Genomic DNA, 21,518 nt, shown 5'->3' on the forward strand with positions numbered 1-21,518 from the left:
CATCCTGGCTAACACGGTGAAACCCCATCTTTACAAAAAATACAAAAAATTAGCCAGGCGTGGTGACGGGTGCCTGTAGTCCCAGCTACTCGGGAGGCTGAGGCAGGAGAATGGCGTGAACTCGGGAGGCGGAGATTGCAGTGAGCTGAGATTGCACCACTGCATTCCAGCCTGGGTGACAAGAGTGAGACTCCGTTTCAAAAAAAAAAAAATCCATATAGTAGTGAACTTTTAAAAAAATAAATAAATATTTGTTCCCATTTCAGATTGTTTTCTTGCACTGGGATCAAGCTGAAAGTATTAACAATCAAAATACTTAGAATTTTGTTGATGAGTTAATGCTAATTATTTCTCAATCTCTACCACTTTTGGGCATGAGCCACCATGCCCGGCCAAAACTCCATTTTAAAAGCCCAATTTTTCACTTCCATTTGCTTCAGTGTTTTTCATCTGTTAAATGGAGTTAATAACAATAACACCTGCTACATCTACCTCTGATGATTGTTTTTAGATATGTGATGAAAGGCTGGATGCAGTGGCTCACACCTGTAATTCCAACAATTTGGGAGGCTGAGGTGGGAGGATCACTTGAGCCCAGGAGTAAGACCATCCTGGGCAACACACACCGCATCTCTACTAAAAATTAAAAAAAAAAAATTAGCCCTTCATGGTAGCACACACTGGTAGTCCCAGCTAGTAGGGAGGTTGAGGCAGGAGGATCACTTGTGTGTTCACTTTCCTAGCTAGTTGCTGTGGAAGGAGAATGCTTTCTTCATGGCCTCATCTGTCATTTCATGTCCCTCTGAAGAAAACTAGTTTCCACTGTGTAACAGGCAGGCATGAAACTATCTAAAGCACAGTTCAGTCCTAAAAGGTCTGGGAGAACCAAATGATGTACTAGGTGAAGCAGTGCATTGTGGGAATCACAAAGCAAACAGTACTCCAGAAAGACAAATATCAGAAGCTTCCCCTTCCATTTTTTTTCTTTTTTTTCTTTTTTTTTGAGACAGTGTCTTACTCTGTTGCCCAGGCTAGAGCGCAGTGGTGATCACAGCTCACTGCAGCCTTGAGCTCCTGGGCTCAAGCAATTCTCCCATCTCAGCCTCCTGAGTAGCTGGGACTACAAATATGCACCACCATGCCTGGCTAATTTTTTGAATTTCTATAGTAATGGGATCTCACTATGTTGCCCAGGCTGGTCTCGAACTCCTGGCCTCAAGCAATTGTCCCACCTCGACCTCCCAAAGTGCTGAGATTACAGGTGTGAGCCACCTCACCTCGGCCCCCTTCTCCATATGCCTCCAGAAACATGTCCCTGGAGAGTAGCCTGCTCCCACACTGTCACTGGCTGTCATGGGGCCAATAAAATCTCCTGCGATTGTGTATCTCAGACATTTCTGTGTCTTTCATCCTCACCCTGGGACCCTAAAGGCAGAGGGCCCGAGTGTCAGTAACTCTGGGCCTCCTCTAAAGAGAAACGGAGATGGTGGCTCATCTAGGAAGTGGAGGAGCAGGGGGTTCCTGGTTCTCAGGCCACCTGTGATGTCTGCCCACCCAGGGCCTGCCCCAGCCTGCAGGTATTGCTGTGTGGTGGGAATACCCGCTTCCCTTGTGCATAGCCTTTGAGAGGGGATCGTGGCCTCAGCTCCACGGGTTCCTGGCCAGGGCCAAGTGCTCCTTCTGCAGAGGCGTGCATGCATCCTACCCCTTTGACTTGTATTTCCGTGGCTTCCCCTCCCCACCTGCCCCCCAGCCCTCCCTGACTGGCCAGCCCCTCAGTAGTCCTCCTCGGCCAGGGAGAGCAGCACGGCCTTGGGTGTGTTCTTGAAAAGGGTTGCCCAGTTCTGCTGCTGCCCCTTCCTCACCCAGGGGCCATAGATTCGGAAAGCGTAGGCATCGATGAGCCGGCACAGAGGCTGGAGGGTGTAGGGGTGGGTCTTGGATGACGATCTCCCGGGTCACCGGGTTCACCCGGTGGTACTGGTAGTAGCTCCGCACTGAAGCCAGCACAGTCAGAGCGATCACCTGCAGGGCCAGGCGGAGAAGCTGGGCTGCAGCCCCCGCCCTGCCAGGCCCTGCCCCTCCAGCACAGGACTCTCTGGGCTCGTTTGCCACGAAGCCTTCAGTGGCTTCTGCGGGGCCCTCCTAGTTTCCCCCACTTCCCACTTGGCCAGCATCCTCAGGGACGGAGCCAGTGGGCTGACACCTGCCATCTCTGAAGCCATCACAGGGTGGCTGGGAGGGGAGGGGTGGGTACTCTGCAAACCCGCGGGGTATAAGGACCCCTGGGGGAGGAGACGGCTTAGAGGTTTGCACTTGGGGAGCTGGCGGCAACTGCCACAGGGTCTGGGTCAGGAGGCTTCATACCTTCAACTTCCCCCGGGGGCTGAAGTGCCGCACTTCCTCCACCACGTACTGCAGGAAGAATGGGTGTGCCAAGGCCTCTTCCGCTGTGCAGCAGCTCTGGGGTTGCACCAACAGGAATCGGGAGACCTGGGAGGGGAGGAGAGGGTACCCGAGAAACTTAAGGCAGGTCCCCTCCAGCATGTCAGGAGAGGCGGGGCCTCCCTGGGCAAGGGAGCCTGGCATCGCAGCCCTGAGCCCAGGAGCCAGTCGGCCTTGTCTCTCACCAGGTCCTTCATGGTGTCTGAGTAATCATCCTACTCAGGCGAGCCAAACTGGTAGTTGCTGCTCATGATCATCCTCAGCATCAGCATCTGCTTCTGGTGCCAGAAGGGTGGGGAGCCAGCCAGCAGCATGTACATGATGACGCCCGTGCTCCACCTGGACATGAGAGGGCCCAGGGCCACTTACCCAGTGCCAGGGGCACCGACCCAGCCCTGCCTGCTTCCTCCCTCGCCCAGCCCAGGTGGGTGATCCTCCTCCTGGCGCACTCACATGTCCCCTCCTTCTGTAGCCCGGATGGTCCTCATTCATGGAGCACTCCATGATCTCAGGGCCAGGTAACTGGGGGTTCTGCAGACCTCTGCAGGAACAGTCATCATCAGGACAGGTCAGCAGGGAGCTCAGAAGAGGAAGTCCAGGCCAGGCGCAGTGGCTCATGTTTATAATCCCAGCACTTTGGGAGGCCGAGGCAGGCAGATCACCTGAGGCCTGGAGTTAGAGACCAGCCTGGCCAACATGGCAAAACCCCATATCTACTAAAAATACAGAAATTAGCTGGGTGTGGTGGCACATGCCTGTAGTCCCAGCTACTCAGGAGGCTGAGGTAGGAGAATCGCTGGAACCTGGGAGGTGGAGGTTGCAGTGAGCCGAGATCACCCCACGACACTCCAGCCTGGGTGACAGAGTGAGACTCCGTCTCAAAAAACAAAACAAAGCAAAAAGTGGAGTCAGCTGAAATACATTTTCAAGTATATATTTTTTTTAAAGTTGATGAGATCCTTCTTAATAATATATGCCTCATATTAATGGCAGGTGTTTTTAATATAGTTGCTTCTGATCTCCTGATCACACCCAGTGTCAGTGACTACCCTGAAACAGCATACCAAATGTGTGTTTGTGTTTGCCAGTATTCTTCCGGTGAAAGGGTCCAAAGCTTTTGCTAGATTTTCAAAGAGTCTATAATTCCCACTGTCCCCTAACACCCCAAAAATCTTTTTTAGGCTCCAGAAAAGAAATAATCTAAAAATGATTTTTAATTGCTAACCTTTAGTAACTGAATATGTGTATTTAAGCAACTTAATATTATTCAACAATATAACTGTGATTGTAAATACATTAAATTAGAAATCAGAGAGAATTAAATATCTATTCCTACTTACATAACTCATCTATAAAATGTTTATTTTACTTTATCCTTGGGAAGGAGCAGGTAATTTTGCCACCTAAATTATTATGTAAATAACTCTAGGGGGAAAATAAGAGACTGCAGAGAAAACATGCAATGATGTTTAAAATCTTCTTTTAGGCCAGGCACAGTGGCTCACACCTGTAATCCCAGCACTTTGGGAGGCCAAGGCAGGCAGATCACAAGATCAGGAGTTCGAAACCAGCCTGGCCAACATGGTGAAACCCCGTCTCTACTAAAAATACAAAAATTAGCTGGGCATGGTGGTGCACGCCTGTAATCCCAGCTACGTGGTAGGCTGAGGCAGGAGAATTGCTTGAACCCTGGAGGCAGAGGTAGCAGTGAGCCAATATTGTGTCACTGAACTCCAGCCTGGGTGACAGAGCAGGACTCCATCTCAAAGAAAAAGAAAAAAATCTTCTTTTAAATTCAAAATTTAAATATTAAAAATCCCTGTATAGTAAAAACTGCTATGTCTTTGGAAAAACAATCCCCCGCCTTACATGCCTTCAACTGTATCAAATCTAAAGGAATAAAAATTAGTGATTTAGCACATTTAAAGTAAAGCATGCTAAAAGCTTCAATTAAAGGCAAATGCATAGCTTTCACAATTAAATTACTAAGGTATGTGCCCTAAATAAAAAAAAATTACAGTAAAATTTGCTAAAGCTAATTTATTTCCCAAATTACTTTCATAATCATTACACTAAATCACTATGAAAATAAATATGCTGTGCGATTGTCTTCTGAAAGTCTGTTCAAAGTTCTAAACCTGCTAAATGTGTGTACTTTCTAAAAGAAATCTGCAATATCTAACAGCTAAGATACTGTAAGATTTTAGCCTTGTAAAAATAATCTGACCAAATATACACAAATACCGTGAAAAAATGTTCATTCATGCATATTTAAAATGAATTTTTTGAAGTCTCTCACCAGTAAAAATTATCTTTCAAATTTTTAATTTTTAAACTAACACCTCACTTCTAGTCATCTTGATTAATTTTTAAAAAATCAAAACAAACAATTGTGCTTACAATATAGAAAATGTAGGGAGATCACTTTTGTCTTCACATTTACTATTTTTTTCCAAGTAAAACCTTTTATTAAATGGCTGGAAAAACCATTTAAGTTATATCATTGTCTGCCTGCTTTTTAATAGGAAACTCTTACCCACACACATATAGTAGTAAAGCTCACAAACCTACCAGCGAAATTAAAAACCCAGACAAAGTAATGGAAAAAGCCTAGTAAAACAAGAAAAAGAAAATGGTTACAACATAACCTGAATATGAAACTAAATCCCCAAAGATTTAGCTCCTTCTAGGGTTGTCTTTATAAGGTTAAAATTCTTGCAAGCCACACCCCTTCATGTGACCAATAAAATTAGAGCCACCACAGAAGGATGACCTAGTCAAGTTCTACTTTGCTGCATTACACATGACCCACATTTGGAGTGTAATAAAAGACAATCATGTTTCATTTAAATTATGTGTGGTGGTCTTTCCTAAAGAACACAGTAAGCAAGTAGATTTACATACTTTTGCTCCAGTGGTTAGTAGGTCACTACGTGCAAAATTTTCCAAAGGAATTTCACTTAAATAATTTCAAAGATCGGCAGGGCGCGGTGGCTCACGCCTGTAATCCCAGCACTTTGGGAGGCCGAGGTGGGTGGATCACGAGGTCAGGAGATTGCGACCATCCTGGCTAACACGGTGAAAACCCATCTCTACTAAAAATACAAAAAAGTAGCTGGGCGAGGTGGTGGGCGCCTGTAGTCCCAACTGCTCGGGAGGCTGAGGCAGGAGAATGGCATGAACCTGGGAGGCGGAGGTTGCAGTGAGCCAAGATCGCACCACTGCACTCCAGCCTGGGTGACAGAGCAAGACTCCATCTCAAAAAAAAAAAAAATTCAAAGTTCAATAAAAATTTCCAAAAATTTTGAGCAATAATGGTTGCCAACATCTTGTTTTGCCAAGTAAGAGTATTAAAACCAAACATAAACAAAACTCCAACTACTATCATTATAATTTCATGAAAGGACACTTGAATAAAGAGTAAAAGATACACCTGAGTAAGTTTAATGTTTTAAAACAACTTGAAATTTTCAGAAAATTGTCTTTATTTCTATTTAGATCAATGAAAACTCTTGTCATGTATCAAGAATTCTGAGGATCTACCTTTGAAACTTGTATTTTTAGTCATTCACTTATAAAGTTTTCCCAAGATGACTGATGGAGAAGGCTATAAAGAAGAGAAAAATAAATTAACATAAAGGAAAGAGAGACTAGGGTTTGCCCCAACTTGGAGCAAGGTATCTATTGTCGCAATTGGTACCAATGATAGACATCAGTTCTGAAAAAGAGTCACCAATCAAATGGGACTTTAAGTAAAGGGTACAAGGAAGATCAAGGAAAAAGAAGGCAGATAAAACTTCAAGAAGGACGTTTAGCAAACAGAAAAAAAAAAGAGATGGCCCTCCTCTTATTGGGGATCACTTCCTTTAAGAGATCAGCAATCTGGATATGACCAACTCTTCTCCCGTTTCCTTTACAAACCCTTGCTGAATTTTCTTTGATTTCAGAGGTTACCATTTCTGTGGCTTCCAACCACCCACTAACCTCCATACAGGGATGCAAGATACATTCTCTAAGGATATAAGAAGCACTTAGATGGCTCCATACTTTCTTTGTCAGAAACAGGTAATTACTGGATAGCTGCTAAGAATAGCATCCACTTCTCCAGATCTAACCTTGAGATGAATTATAGCTGACTGGACAAGTTCAGCTAGTCTTCAGATTTAAACCACACAATCTAATTCTTCAGATTTAAACCACACAATCTAATTCTTGTTTTAAGTCCCTCTAAAATAGAATTGTTCTGGGACTCTTGACATAAAAGAAAGGCACATTTTCAGACATCTACACTTATATTTTTAATTTTAATTTTAATTTTTTATCTTTTTTATTATACTTTAACTTCTAGGGTACATGTGCACAACGTGCAGGTTTGTTACATATGTATACATGTGCCATGTTGGTGTGGTGCACCCATTAACTCGTCATTTAACATTAGGTATATCTCCTAATGCTATCCCTCCCCCCCTCCCCCCACCTCACAACAGGCCCCAGTGTGTGATGTTCCCCTTCCTGTGTCCATGTTTTCTCATTGTTCAATTCCCACCTATGAGTGAGAATATGCGGTGTTTAGTTTTTTATTTCATGTTTCAATAGACTCTACAGTTTGCCCAAAACTACCTCAGAAAATTTAGATATAAGATAAATTGATCTACAGTCATGCATTGCTTAAAAATTGAGACATATTCTGAGAAATTCATTTGTCATTGTGGGAACAACACAGAGTGTACTTACACAACCCTCGATAGTATAACCTACTACACACTTAGGCTCTATGGTATGACATCATAATATTATGGGAATTTGTCATATATGCAGTCAGTCATTGACCGAAACATCGTTATATGGCACATGAATGTATTTTACTATTCAATGTCTAACATCGTTAAAAAGTTTGGCTTATATTTTAAAACCAAAGTGTGATTAGCACTTTGTGAAGCATACATTGCCAAAGATCAATTTAACTATAAATTTTCAATAGGTTCACCTTCCATGCCAAAATTCTTGCAACTCTCAACCCCTCGTCACTACCACTGTCAAAGAATATATTGCTATGGAGAGTCACATGAGAGCAATACAGAAAGAACATTAAAAGAAGCCTAAACTCACACCTGCTTACTTCACTTATTTAAACATTAGTCTTTCTTTTCAGTTATTCATGGATATGTACTGAGCTATGAGGAAAAGCACCTTACTCAGCTAAAGCACCACAAGTTGTTAATGATTTTTAAAGGAAAATTTAACAAAAATATTCTTTGAAATTGCTAACATTTTCAAGACAATGTAAGATACAACCAATAGATAAAACTTCTAAGTGATTTCTTTCAGATTCAGTATGTGTTATTCAATGAAGTAGTAACAATCTAATTTATCAAATCATATCAAATATCTATTCCAACTACAGCCATTCCCCAGTTGGTTTTATCTTCTGAAATGTTTATTTTCCTACTTATTATTAACATAAAATATTATGCTAGCTCCTGGAGCAATTTGCGTTTTAGCAATGCAAACATTTTTTATATTTGCATAGGCAAAGTATGGTCATGATTCCTCTCTTTAAGAGATATATTTCCAGTAGAATTCTATTTGTGTTTTCACCTGGGATATAGTTTAACTCACGTATCCACACAGTAGAATTTTGTATATGCAGAAAAAAACTTCATGATACTGTAAAGTTTACAATTTTTCTCTGAATTATCTTACCTGCATCCAACAGCACTACTTTAAAAAGCCTTATATGGCCAAGCACAGTGGCTCACGCCTGTAATCCCAGCACTTTGGAAGGCTGAGGCAGGCGGACCACCAGGTCAGCAGATCGAGACCATCCTGGCTAACGTGGTGAAACCCGTCTCCACTAAACAAAATACAAAAAATTAGCCGGGCGTGATGGCAGGCGCCTGTATTCCCAGCTATTCGGGAGGCTGAGCGCAGGACAATGGCATGAACCCGGAGGTGGAGCTTGCAGTGAGCTGAGATCGCACCACTGCACTCCAGCCTGGGCGACAGAGTGAGACTCCGTCTCAAAAGAAAAAAAAAAAAGCCTTATATTTGAGACACGGGGACAAATAAACAATTCCTTATATCTACAACATAACAAACATTTTAAAAATATATTGAATAAGTACATATATTTAACAAAAAATATGTACTGGTAGTATTTTAACATAAAAATTATCAGTAGCTTTGTGTATGTGTTTCTTTTAATGAGTTAAAAAGTTCATCGTTACTGATAATGAGTTTAAAGTGAATTAAGATTTTATGAACAATATTCACTATGATGGATCCTTACATTTTTTGCCAAAGTTGCTCAATAAACATTTTGCTCAAAAGAGATAAAAAGCCTTCCTTTTGTTCACATATTGAGGCTTACCTCAAACAGAATCTTGTATTTTAAATATTTAAGAAGGGACATTTTTCTATTCCATTATAAGGCATGTTAACCACTGTGGAAAACACTATAGCTACTTTCAGAACTTGTCTTTCGTATTCATATAGTTGATCCTTTAGGATTTTCGTCTAATGGTAGATAACACCTAGCTACAAATGCCCATTATTTAAAATGGTTTTGTAATACAGCTATGCACTGCATAACGACATTTCAGTCAACAAGGGACTGCATATATGATGGTGGCCCCTAGGAACTGAAAAATTCCTGCTGCCCGGTAGCATCTTGATGATCTTGACCCTGAGTAGGCCTAGGCTAATGTGTAAGTTTATGTCTTCGTTTTTAACCAAAAAAAAAAGTTTGATGTGAAAAAAGAAAGAACTTTTAAAATAGAAAAAAGCTTATAGAATAAAGATTATAAAGATAATATTTTTGTACATCTGTTCAATGTGTTTCTGTTTTAAGCTAAGTGTTACTACAAAAGAATCAAAAAGTTTTTTAAAATTTAAGTTATTATAAAAGTTACAGCAAAATAAGATTATTAAAGACAAATTTAAAAAATAAATTTAGTATAGCCCAAGTGTACAGTGTTAATAAAGTCCACAGTAGTGTACAGTAATGTCCTAGGCCTTCACATTCACTCACCACTCACTCACTGACTCATCCAGAGCAACTTCCTGTCCTGCAAGCTCCATTCACAACAAGTGCTCTATACACATATCCCATTTTTAATCTTTTATACTGTATTTTACTGCACCTTTTCTATGTTTAGATACACAAATACTTAACATTATGTTACAACTGTCTATGACATTCAGTACAGTAACACGCTATATAGGTTTATAGCCTACAAGCAATAGCTAGAGCACATAACCTAGGTGTGTAGAAGGCTCTACCATCTAGGTTTGTGTAGGTACACTCTATGATGTTTACAGAATGATGAAATAGCCCAATGACACATTTCTAAGAATATCCCCATTAAGTGACATATGATGTAATTATGACCTTCAATAATGACAAATTTTTTAAAAGGAGGGCACAGACATGGTTACCAGCTTCCTCACACATCTCTTTTTTCGACCCCCACATAAAAACACCACAGCTTGAGATATAAGCTCAATAGGACAAAGCTACACAATTCGTAGTCACTTACACCACTCTAACAACCAAAAGAAGAAACCAAAACTCCAGCTAATTTACTCCCTGGAATAGGATTAGAGAAGGTAAGCAAGAATAAATTCATCTACATATTCCTTTTATTAAAGCCTGTCCTTTGTTTCCACAAAATCTGTAAGTGAAAACTCCATCAAAATGGTTCATTCAAAAAAGTGTATACTATTAACAGAGCATAACAATATACATTTATGCTGTTGTGCATAGAGAACATTATCCAAATTTTCTACTGAGGAGCCAGGAGAAATTTAATGAAAATGAAACAATATGATTATTGACTACAGAAAGAATACCTTTTTTGGAGAAAAAATATATACTTACTTAGTCAGCTGCCCTTTATTCTTGTTGTTATCAGCTCCATTGTAAGTCACAGCTGCCAGTTTTCTGCTTCCATAGTTCTCGTAGTGGACATTGTTAGTAACATCTTTCAAGTCCTGCATGTGTGTTCTGTCATAAATAAACAGCAAGAGTTTGCTTCTATTAATAGCTAGGGGGTATAAAGCTAAAAAAGTTTTAATATAAATTCAAAATTTTACCAAAACAAAAATCTCAGATTTAAAATTAACAAAAGACTATTGTTAAGGAAGGTAGCATTCATCTGTTTTCCTTTACACTCAAAGTAGACCAATAAAAAATAAGCTAACTTGACACCAAATTTAGATTCCACAGAGATTTTAAGACCCATAGCAAGGACTTCATGACTAAAGCACCGAAAGCAGTGGCAACAAAAGCCAAAATTGACAAATGGGATCTAATTAAACTAAAGAGCTTCTGCACAGCAAAAGAAACTACCATCAGAGTGAACAGGCAACCTACAGAATGGGAGAAAATTTTTGCAATCTACCCACCTGACAAAGGGCTAATATCCAGAATCTACAAAGAACTCAAACAAATTTACAAGAAAAACCAAACAACTCCATCAAAAAGTAGGCAAAGGATATGAACAGACACTTTTCAAAAGAAGACACCTATGCAGCCAACAGACACATGAAAAAATGCTCATCATCACTGGTCATCAGGGAAATGCAAATGAAAACCACAATGAGATACCATCTCACATCAGTTAGAATGGCAATCATTGAAGTCAGGAAACAGCAGATGCTAGAGGGGGTGTGGAGAAATAGGAACACTTTTACACTGTTGGTGGGAGTGTAAATTAGTTCAACCATTGTGGAAGTCAGTGTGGTGATTCCTCAAGGATCTAGAACTAGAAATACCATTTGACCCAGCCATCCCATTACTGGGTATATACCCAAAGGATTATAAATCATGCTACTATAAATCACGCACACGTATGTTTATTGTGGCACTATTCACAATAGCAAAGACGGAACCAACCCAAATGTCCACCAATGATAGACTGGATTAAGAAAATGTGGCACGTATACACCATGAAATACTATGCAGCCATAAAAAAGGATGAGTTCATGTCCTTTGTAGGGACATGGATGAAGCTGGAAACCATCATTCTCAGCAAACTATCACAAGAACAGAAAACCAAACACTGTATATTCTCACTCATAGGTGAGAATTGAACAATGAGATCACTTGGACACAAGGCGGGGAACATCACACACAAGGGCCTGACAAGAGGTGGAGGGCTGGGGAAGGGATAGCATTAGGAGAAATACCTAATGTAAATGATGGGTTGATGGGTGCAGCAAACCAACATGGCACATGTATACCTATGTATCAAACCTGCACGTTGTGCACATGTACCCTAGAACTCAAAAGTATAATAAAAAAAAAAAAAGAAAAGAAAAAGAAAAGAGAAAGAGAAATGGGCATAGGAGGGAAGACTTTCTTCTAGGGCATTTGAGATTGTCAAGCCCAGATGACAGGCACCACCTTTCCACCTTATGCCTCATTAATGGAAATAACACAAAGCCCAGATCTAAGGCAGAGCTTCCCAACTATGGGCCTGCATCTCAATCTTCACCTTCCAGGAACCAGGCAGTGTCTTCTGGGCTGATTACTTCCAGTTTACCTCATTGTGATGTCCAAATATTATAGCTCCCCTCTCCATGATGATCATGGAAAATATCAGTGGCTCCAAATTCCAATTGTTTCACCTTAGAAAACAAATCTGAGAATCCCCCTACCACCAAGCACAGTACCTGGATACAACAGGCACTCAATAAATACTTCCTCAGCCAATGCAAGGATAAATGAATGAAATTCCTCATCCCTGTATTCATTTCTGAATACGTGCTGGTGAAAATCTAGCTCTAAACATCTTTCAAATTTAGTACATTGAGGTATGAAAAAGAAAAAATAAAAGGACGATGCAAACGAAGTCAGGAGCTGGCACAGAAAGTGCAATCAGATTCTGCTTCCCCTGTAATTAAGAGTGCCCAATGCCGCTGACTTAGGAGATGACAGCGTGCAGCTTGCCTGCCCGCCCTGGGCGCCTGGGAGGGCGGGCAGCCCTCAGGATGCCGCTGCACAACACGTTCGCCACCTTATCAAGAATTCCACAGCCACAGGAAGATTTTTCACCCCGCCATAACCCCCGCGGGCTGCCCTGTGCTGTCACATGTCCCCGCTGCTCAGAGAGAGAAAGCCACTAGGGAGGCCCTCAATGGAAACATTACCCCCTATCCAGGCTAGCATGGGCTTGATCGCCCCTGATTATTTCTGATCACTGTCACTGGGTCAAGAGCACAGCGAAGTCAAGAAAGAAATGGCCTTATTAGTGAGAGCGCAGCGGCCTGGGTAGGCAGCAGTGGCATGGAGGACCTGCTTTTGTGAGGGCAGTGAAGAGAGGGGAAGGAGTGGTGTCTTTATATTGAGATATTTTGAGATTCCTGCTTTCTCCACTCACTTCAACTGCCCAAATAGGTTCTGCAGGTTCCAGAAGGTTCTAGAACTTGTACAGGACCGAACCTACAGCTTCTCATGGAACAAACCCAGAACCAAGAAAATCTGGCGGAAATCACCTTGTTTAACTCCTTTGAGGTCTAGACCAGAAATTAAATAGTGCTTAATCTGTTACTTTAAAGAAACCTAGTTCTAACTTTACCTCAGCTCGCTCCCTCTTTTGCCTAGGATAGGAAGGGTGGGTGCAAATGGTCAGCTCCCTGTAGGTCAGCCTCTTGGAGCCCTAAGTTTCCCGCCACTTATATGCACTATGGGCTTTGCCCAGGGTGGGATCCTCAGCCCAGGGACCTTGTTTGTCCTCCGCCTCTTGATGCTGGTGCCTGCTGCCCAGCCACATACCCTCAGATTCATTTTTAAAGAAACGTCAACAGCTGTTAAATGGCAAATGAGCCTTTCAAAGAGGTGGGATGACTTTGGAAAAGGGCTTGAGGACAGCAGTCGACCTCTGACAGTCTTCCCTCAGATGCCCTCTCCATCCCACGCTCTCTCCCTGTCCCCGACCTCTGCTTTCCCAGCGAGCCTGCCTGCTCTTCAACGCTCCTCCCTGCCCGCTTGTGCTGTCTCAACACCTCCCATGTTGCTTGATTCCTAAAATAACATAGAGGAAAACTTTTTTTTTTTTTTTTTTTTGAGACGGAGTCTCCCTCTGTCGCCAGGCTGGAGTGCAGTGGTGCAATCTCGGCTCCTTGCAACCTCCGCCACCTGGGTTCAAGTGATTCTCCTGCCTCGGCCTCCTGAGTAGCTGGGACTACAGGTGTGTGTCACCACACCTGGCTACTTTTTGTATTTTGTTTTTTTTGAGACGGAGTCTCGTTCTGTCGCCCAGCCTGGAGTGCAGTGGCATGATCTCTGCTCACTGCAAGCTCAGCCTCAGGGTTCATGCCAATCTCCTGCCTCAGCCTCCCGAGTAGCTGGGACTACAGGTGCCTGCCACCACGCCCTGCTAATTTTTTGTATTTTTAGTAGAGACGGGGTTTCACCGTGTTAGCCAGGACCTTGACCATCTCTTGACCTTGTGATCCACCCGCCTCGGCCTCCCAAAGTGCGGGGATTACAGGCGTGAGCCACTGTGCCCGGCCAAAAATATTTTTTTTAAATAAAGAAAATAAATCCTCAGCTGGGTGCAGTGGCTCACGCCTGTAATCCCAGCACTTTGGGAGGTGGAAGCGGGCAGATCACAAGGTCAGGAGATCGAGACCATCCTGGCTAACACGGTGAAACCCTGTCTCTACTAAAAATAAAAAAATTAGCCTGGCGTGGTGGCATGCGCCTGTAGTCCCAGCTGCTGGGGAGGCTGAGGTGGGAGAATGGCGTGAACCCGGGAGGCAGAGCTTGCAGTGAGCTGAGATTGTGCCACTGCGCTCCAGCCTGGGCGACCAGGTGAGACTATGTCTCAAAAAAAAAAAAAAAAAAAAACCCTTACATCTCCCAAAGCAGTTACTGAAGGATGACCTTTCTATGAAAGAGTATTCATCTTTATATTATCTATTTAAATACTAGACAAGAAACTGTACATTAGCTACTACTGAAGCTCATAAAATCTAAAAGAAACTGCCTTTTAGCAATATTACTAAGGTAATATGTGAGTTTTTATTAATACATAATAATATATTTCAGATCACATATCAAGTTGTTTTTAAACTAGGGAATTTTAGAATAAATTTCTGTTTCTTCGAATTGTCTAGGTGAATGTGGTATTTTGGTTAAACAAATTTTTGTTTATAGCATTTCTATCATATATAAAATCAATACATATGAGATAAATCCACAATACATATGGGATGATGTCATCATTATTTAATAATTCAAGACACTGAAGATACCCTCAGCTGCTCTATGGATATCCTTTACCAATGCAGTGTTCTTGGATATACGTAGGGTGGCAATACTCTGTATTGTCAGTCCTCCCTCTTTTCATCATGTATTCTATTTCAAACTTCCTATATCTGCCATCATTCATCTTCACCACATTACTAAAACTCCCTTCTGGGAGACAAACATAAAGGTGTATTGTTGGCTGGGTGTGGTGGCTCACGCCTGTAATCCCAGCACTTTGGGATGCCAAGGCGTGTGGATTACATGAGCTGAGGAGTTTGAGACCAGCCTGGCCAACATAGTGGAACCCCATCTCTACTAAAAATACAAAAATCAGCCAGGTGTGGTGGTGGGCACCTGTAATCCCAGCTGCTTGGGAGGCTGAGGCAGGAGAATTGCTTGAACCCAGGAGGTGGAGGTTGCAGTAAGCCAAGATCGTGCACTGCACTCCAGCCTGGGTACAAGAGTGAGACTCCATCTCAAAAAAAAAGTGTATCATTGTACATTTTTATCATTCCTTACATCCAGAAAACCCTTACTGTTACTTTACAATCCAGCTTCTTGAATCTCCCCCTTTGTGAATAAAATGTGATATTCAATTACTCTGATTCATATTGTACTGACATTTCCATGCAATTCTCTGATAGTTCACTCCCCTTAGTCCTAAGTCTGGGTTTTCCAAAAATCTCATCCCCCAGACTCTGTCCCTTGATAAATTCATGTTCTCTTATAGCCACAACAGTTACTTCTAAAGCTCTACCACTCCACTTCGGGCACGTCAGGCAAAATAAATAAGCAGGTAGGATCAAGATTTTGCAGCATAATTTTGCAGGTAATTTTAAATCTCAATCCCTATGAAGGTTACCAAAAAAATCCTATAATAGAGAGGAACATTAAAAAGGAGAAATAAGATATTCACTTCGCAAAATTACTCCTTTGGGATTCTAGTTACTAAACTCCATCTTGCAGTTTGATATGTATGAGTTACTGCCCAGAATATACAGACAGTCCTTCCATCCTGTGCACTGGGATGATCACTTCCACTTCTTCAAATCCAGCTAAAAGCATCACTGACTCCATGAAGCCTACTCCAGCCAGAACTGTTCACTTGCTTCCTCTCTGCTCATGTCCTATATATTACACAAGCAGAGGTCACCAACAGTATTTTTCATCAACAGTTTAGAGCAGTGCTGCCAAATAAAAATACCATGTCAATCATACAAGTAATTTAAAATTTTCTTAGTAGCCACTTTTAAAATAGGAAAAAGGTGAAATTAATCAATTTTATTTAACCTGATACATCCAAAACATGATCACTACAGTATATGATCAATATAAAATTTATGGAGATTGTTTTCCATGCTCAGTCTTAGAAATCGGTGGTATATTTTATATTTGCAGAACATCACAATTCAGACTACCCACATTTCAAAGATTAATAGCCATATGTGGCTACAGGCTGCTGTACTATTTAATAAAAAGTGCATATCTAGAGTCTAGCCCCTTGCTCTATAAAGTGTGATCTACCATCCAGCAGCATCAGCATCACCTGGGATCTTGTTAGAAATGTAGAAACACAGCCCATCTCAGAACTACTAGAAGAACTAAATTTAACAGGATGCCCAGGATTGGAATGCATAGCAAAGACTGAGAAGCAGTAAATTAGATCACATATACCTTGGGAGTCTTACAGAATTGCTATTGCCATTCAACTATGATATGGTATTACCCCACTGACTAATATAGAACACTGTATTTAAATAACAATAGCTTTTCTATGAATCATGTTTTCTCTACACTGTCCAATGCAATTTTCTGAAATGATGAAAATCTTCGTGTATGTGCTGCACAAAATGGCAGCCACTTGCCACATGTGGCTGTTGAGCACTTGAAATGTATCTGGAGCAAAAGAGAAATTGCATTTTTAATTTAATTCATTTAATTGATGTAAACATTTGGCAAATGACTATCATACTAGATAGTACAACTCCAGGAGAATTGGTTACTATGTCACAGTTTCATCTCTAGGAGAGTCCTTAGGACAAATTTGGAAAGTTCTAGTCAAGATAATTCTTCTGATTAACTGTACTTCTTCTTTTTTTTAATGTTATGAAGTCATATTTACCATCTTACACTGGCTAAGGGCAAATTTGCATCTTACCTCTAAGGAAGGATAATAAAAGTTACAACATGTGCTTTGTATGTATTAATATTATTCCAGCTTATCATCAATTAACAATACTAATATCCATACCTGTACAGTCTTTTTAGTTCTATGAGAAGGACCTGGGTACTCTGGAGAATACAAATCTGTGAGGAATAATGAGTTGATTAATGTCGACTTTCCCAATCCAGATTCCCCTAAAAGAAATAAGGGAAAATATCTGTTAAACTCACCCATTTTACCCAACCTTAAATATTCAACAGATGCTATAATCCAACTTGCTTTATGCAAGTACTTCTTGGTGAGACAATGAAATGACATTAGAAAATATGCTACAAAGAGTACCTTGTCCTCAGTTTCTTAGCTATCAAATTAGACTCATGTTTCCAAGGATTCTTTTCAGCCTTCTAATTATACTTATATTCATTAAAAGTAATGTATCTAATAATTTACATTTTTAACAGTAATGTATTCCCAAGGAAAAAATTCAGTCATTTAAAAAAAATCCAAGATGGATTATGTATCACTGCTTCAGTGAAATAAAGTTTTTCTTTATTAATAGACAATAATGGATGACCAAAAGAAATCATGCAGCTACAAAAAGCAAAAATCTGCTAATACAAAGAATAATTAATCACAATGAACATCTCCACATAAAATTCTAAATCACAAAAAATACTTTCTAATTTAGCCACTCATCAGCCTAAACATAAGGGTGCTTCTCCATAAACCAGAATCCAAAAAAATCTTAGATAATTACTTTTCCTACTGCTTCTACTCGAGGTAGACACGAAGGAAGCTACGGCATGATTTCCACTCTGATCACATACTCTTTTTTGACTCTCCATGTCTAGTCCAATATACACAGTCTAGTGTATAGTAACTATTACAAGTATACCAAAATATAAATGGCCTCAAGGTATATATAACCTAAGGTTAAAACAAATTAGAAATCATATTATGATAATTAACATGGCACAGAGTTAAAGTATTTATTGTTAATAATTCACTTAGAATAATAGGCATGTTTAGCCTAAGTAACCGATGTCACAATATTTATATGTCTAGGAGGAATTCTTTTTATATTAGCTTTCAAAAGAGATAAGATCCTTTCCACATGGTTTGGGCTTACCCCTTTGACTTAGAGCATGCCACTTTTTACTAGATGTAAAAATGCCATAAAGGTCTAAGTCACAGGAAAGTAACACGGGTTGGCCACACCTGATTCTTTCTTAACTCTTACACCTTGAAGGCAGAAAGACTAGAATAAAACCCAAGCATTTGGATGTTACCAGAAATATCTATAATATTTCCTTTTGGAAACATAAATGAAAATTTTATTATATACAACGTTTTGGGAAATTAAAAACAAAAGTATGCTAATTAAAATATTAACACTGTACTCAATAAATCATGTTTAGAGGGCTTTTTTTCAGTTTTTTCCCTTTTTATTTGTGGTGAGGAGTGGGGGAACAAGAGGACGCAGGACAAAGGGAAAAGAGAGAGGAAGAAAAATAAAAGTCTGAAAGGTAATACAGTAAAATGTAAATGGTGGCTACTCTGGGGATAGTACAATGAAGGTGAGATTTTTTTCTTAGTTTGTTATACTTCTGGGGGCTGCAAACTTCCTTCAACATGATTCTATTATTTTCATAAGTTAAAAAGCATTATTGAGTGGCATCAGCAAAACGGCAAATTAAAAAGCTCGAAGACTCATTCCCTCACAGAAACCCCAAAAACAACCAGAAACTAGTTGAATTAACCTTACAGGACCTGTGAAAAACAGTCAAATGTCTATAGCAACAAAGCAAATGCCCAATTAAGAAAAAAAAAACATGTAAAACTTTTGTGACATTTTTCTGTGATCTTGTCCCACCCCTTCTGCAGTTTATCTGGGTCTGGAGGAGGCAGCAAACCAACTCCCATTTCATTCCCTTCAAATGGGCGGGAAGAGTGCAGACCTAACTCGTAACATTTTACCCTCTCTGGTCTGCCAGAAGGACTGATTCCTGTTTACCTAACTGGACCTCATCCGGTGAGAGAAGCAATGGGCGCCATTTAAGAAAGCTACAGGGCTACACAATATGTTTACACCATAAGGAACTAGAAAAAGAAGAGCAAACTAAACTCAAAGCTAGCAAAAACAAGAAAAAAATAAAGATTAGAGCAGAGATAAATAGAAGAGATTTTTAAGAGTAGAAATCGGGCCGAGCATGGTGACTCACGCCTGTAATCCCAGCATTTTGGGAGGCTGAGGAGGGTGGATCACCTGAGGTCAGGAGTTCAAGACCAGCCTGACCAACATGGTGAAACCCTGTCTCTACTAAAAATACAAAATTAGCTGGGTGTGGTGGTGCGTGCCTGTAATCTCAGCTACTTGGGAGGCTAAGGCAGAAGAATCGCTTGAACCCAGGAGGCGGAGGTTGCAGTGAGCCGAGATCGCGTCACTGCACTCCAGCCTGGGCAACAAGAGTAAAACTCTGTCTCAAAAAAAAAAGAAAGAAAGAAAAAGAAAAGAATAGAAATCAGCCGGGCTCAGTGGCTCATGCCTGTAATCCCAGCACTTCGGGAGGCCGAGATGGGCAGATCACGGGGTCAGGAGATTGAGACCATCCTGCCCAACATGGTGAAACCCCGTCTCTACTAAAAATACAAAAATTAGCTGGGCGTGGCGGCGCGTGCCTATAATCCCAGCTACTCGGGAGGCTGAGGCAGGAGAATTGCTTGAACCCGGGAGGCGGAGGTTGCAGTGAGCCGAGATCGCGCCACTGCACGCACTCCAGCCTGGCGACAGGGCTAGACTCCGTCTCAAAACAAACAAACAAACAAACAAACAAAATAGAAATCAACAAAACCAATTGTTAGTTCTTCAAAAGAATAAACGAAATTGACCACCCATAAACTAGGTTCAGAATAAAAGAGAGACTCAAATTACTAAAATCAGAAATAAAAGTGGGGGCTGGGCATGGTGGCTGACGCCTGTAATCTTAGAATTTTGGGAGGCCGAGGTGGGGGGATCTTTTCAGCTCAGGAGTTCAAGACTGGCCTGGGCAATGTGGCAAAACCCTGTCTCTACTAAAAATACAAAAAAATTACCCGGTCGTGGTGGCACATGTCTGTAATCCCAGCTACTCAGGAGGCTGAAGCAAGAGAATTGCTTGAACCCGGGCGGCGGAGGCTGCAGTGAGCCGAGATGGCACCACTGCACTCCAGCCTGGGTGACAGAAAGAGACCCTGTCTCAAAAAAAAGAAATAAAAGTGGTTCATGATTTTCCTAGTTAAGGACTGGACTGTTTGCCATCGCCCCACCCCCCGCTTTTTTGAGTAACTTCCCTTTTTGGAAACAGTGATGAAGGTTTCTCCCTTTATTATAAACAGTGTGTACCTTGTAGTACTATCTGCCATCAAATTTCTAAATGCTTTCTGCTTTTTTAATACTCTTTAAAAATTAGCAAATACATAGTTATAATTTCAGTTAAGATTATATTTTTTCCCACTGGATTTTTTCATCTTTTAAATTCTTAACATTGACTATGTGAAGTAATACGCTGTATACCCTGAACTCAGCTATGAGGTATTTAACATATCATGGGATATATAAATAAATTAACTTCCATCAATTCCTAGACTACTTACACTGAAATTATGGACCAAAGCTTTCTAATTCAATTCCCAAGTGGTATTAAAACCAAACTGTACTGTATTTCAAGAAATTTTATCCACGGTTACAAAAGTTTAAAAACTTATCAAACGTGGGAAAACTGCAATTTAAAGATAAATGATTAGGTTTCCTATTTTTTTAAGACCAACTACAATGTGAACCATAACTACACTAACTGGGTGTTCTCTATCAAAGTCAACACTGCAAACAACAAAGGGTATCATCTGGCCAAGAAAAAGATAATTTCTGATTCCAATTCAACACAGCTCCTGTGTAACAGGTGTTTCTCTAGTTCTCAGCTCCACATTTATGCTTGAGTTATTTCTATGCTAGTTGTAGTTTTCTTTTTAAGTTGCCTCTGGGCAAAGTAAACCTTTCATAACAGATTGAGAACTGTTCCATTTCCTCAACTCTAAGATACAATTTTGCCCCCCAATATTTCTAAAAACAAATGTCTCATAATCAAAATGTAATTGACTGTACTATTTAACCTCCCTCAAATCAAATTTGATGATATGTTTCAGAGTAGATCTTATCTTAGAATCAAGGAAGCAGGAAAATCAAAGCACTTCTTCCCCTAGAATTGAATTCAATTAGAAAAGCCAAATCAATAAGACCTTAATTATTTTGTCCTATAATTGAGAACTTTATATTTAATTCTTAGAACAATTTATTCTGAACTAAAGGGATTTCTATTTCCTTGTAAATTGGAAGACCCAAAGAAACAGAAGCCTTTAACACAAACTTGGATGAGAAATAAGGAAAGTAACCAAGACCATCTCCCACCTTGAGGCTCATGAGGTGAAACAAAAGCTCCCGCTTGAGAGAGTTATATGCCACAGAGGAAATGACCCTCAAAGAGACAAGTTTCATTCAGAGTAAGGAGGCAGGAAAAATGGGTACCAAAAAGTAGTTGAAAACTCAGTCTGCTTTTTCTGGTTCTGTACATAAGGAGCTTGGAAGTTGCCACTCCATTCTAAGAAGTAAAAAACTGA

General features: G+C 40.6%; 1 protein-coding gene across 1 annotated transcript; it reads right to left on the reverse strand.

Moving 5' to 3' along the window:
• Positions 1–698: 698 nt before the first annotated feature.
• Positions 699–2,784, reverse strand: LOC129144485 (phosphorylase b kinase gamma catalytic chain, skeletal muscle/heart isoform-like). The gene is made up of 3 exons (XM_063815403.1): positions 2,631–2,784; positions 2,368–2,493; positions 699–2,025 (listed from the first exon to the last, which is right to left on the reverse strand). Exons 1-3 carry the CDS (start codon positions 2,640–2,642, stop codon positions 1,702–1,704), a joined length of 462 nt encoding a protein of 153 aa, XP_063671473.1. The 5' UTR covers positions 2,643–2,784; the 3' UTR covers positions 699–1,701.
• Positions 2,785–21,518: the final 18,734 nt, after the last annotated feature.

Source organism: Pan troglodytes, chromosome 6 (genome assembly GCF_028858775.2).
Source record: "Pan troglodytes isolate AG18354 chromosome 6, NHGRI_mPanTro3-v2.0_pri, whole genome shotgun sequence".
Classification (NCBI taxonomy): domain Eukaryota; kingdom Metazoa; phylum Chordata; class Mammalia; order Primates; family Hominidae; genus Pan; species Pan troglodytes.

Bases quoted from the DNA above. Each gene is read 5' to 3' on its own strand.
- LOC129144485 (XM_063815403.1), bottom strand. The intron at 2,026-2,367 runs GTATGAAGCCTC...CTGGCCCTGCAG, and splicing joins GCCCCCGGGGGAAGTTGAAG to GTGATCGCTCTGACTGTGCT.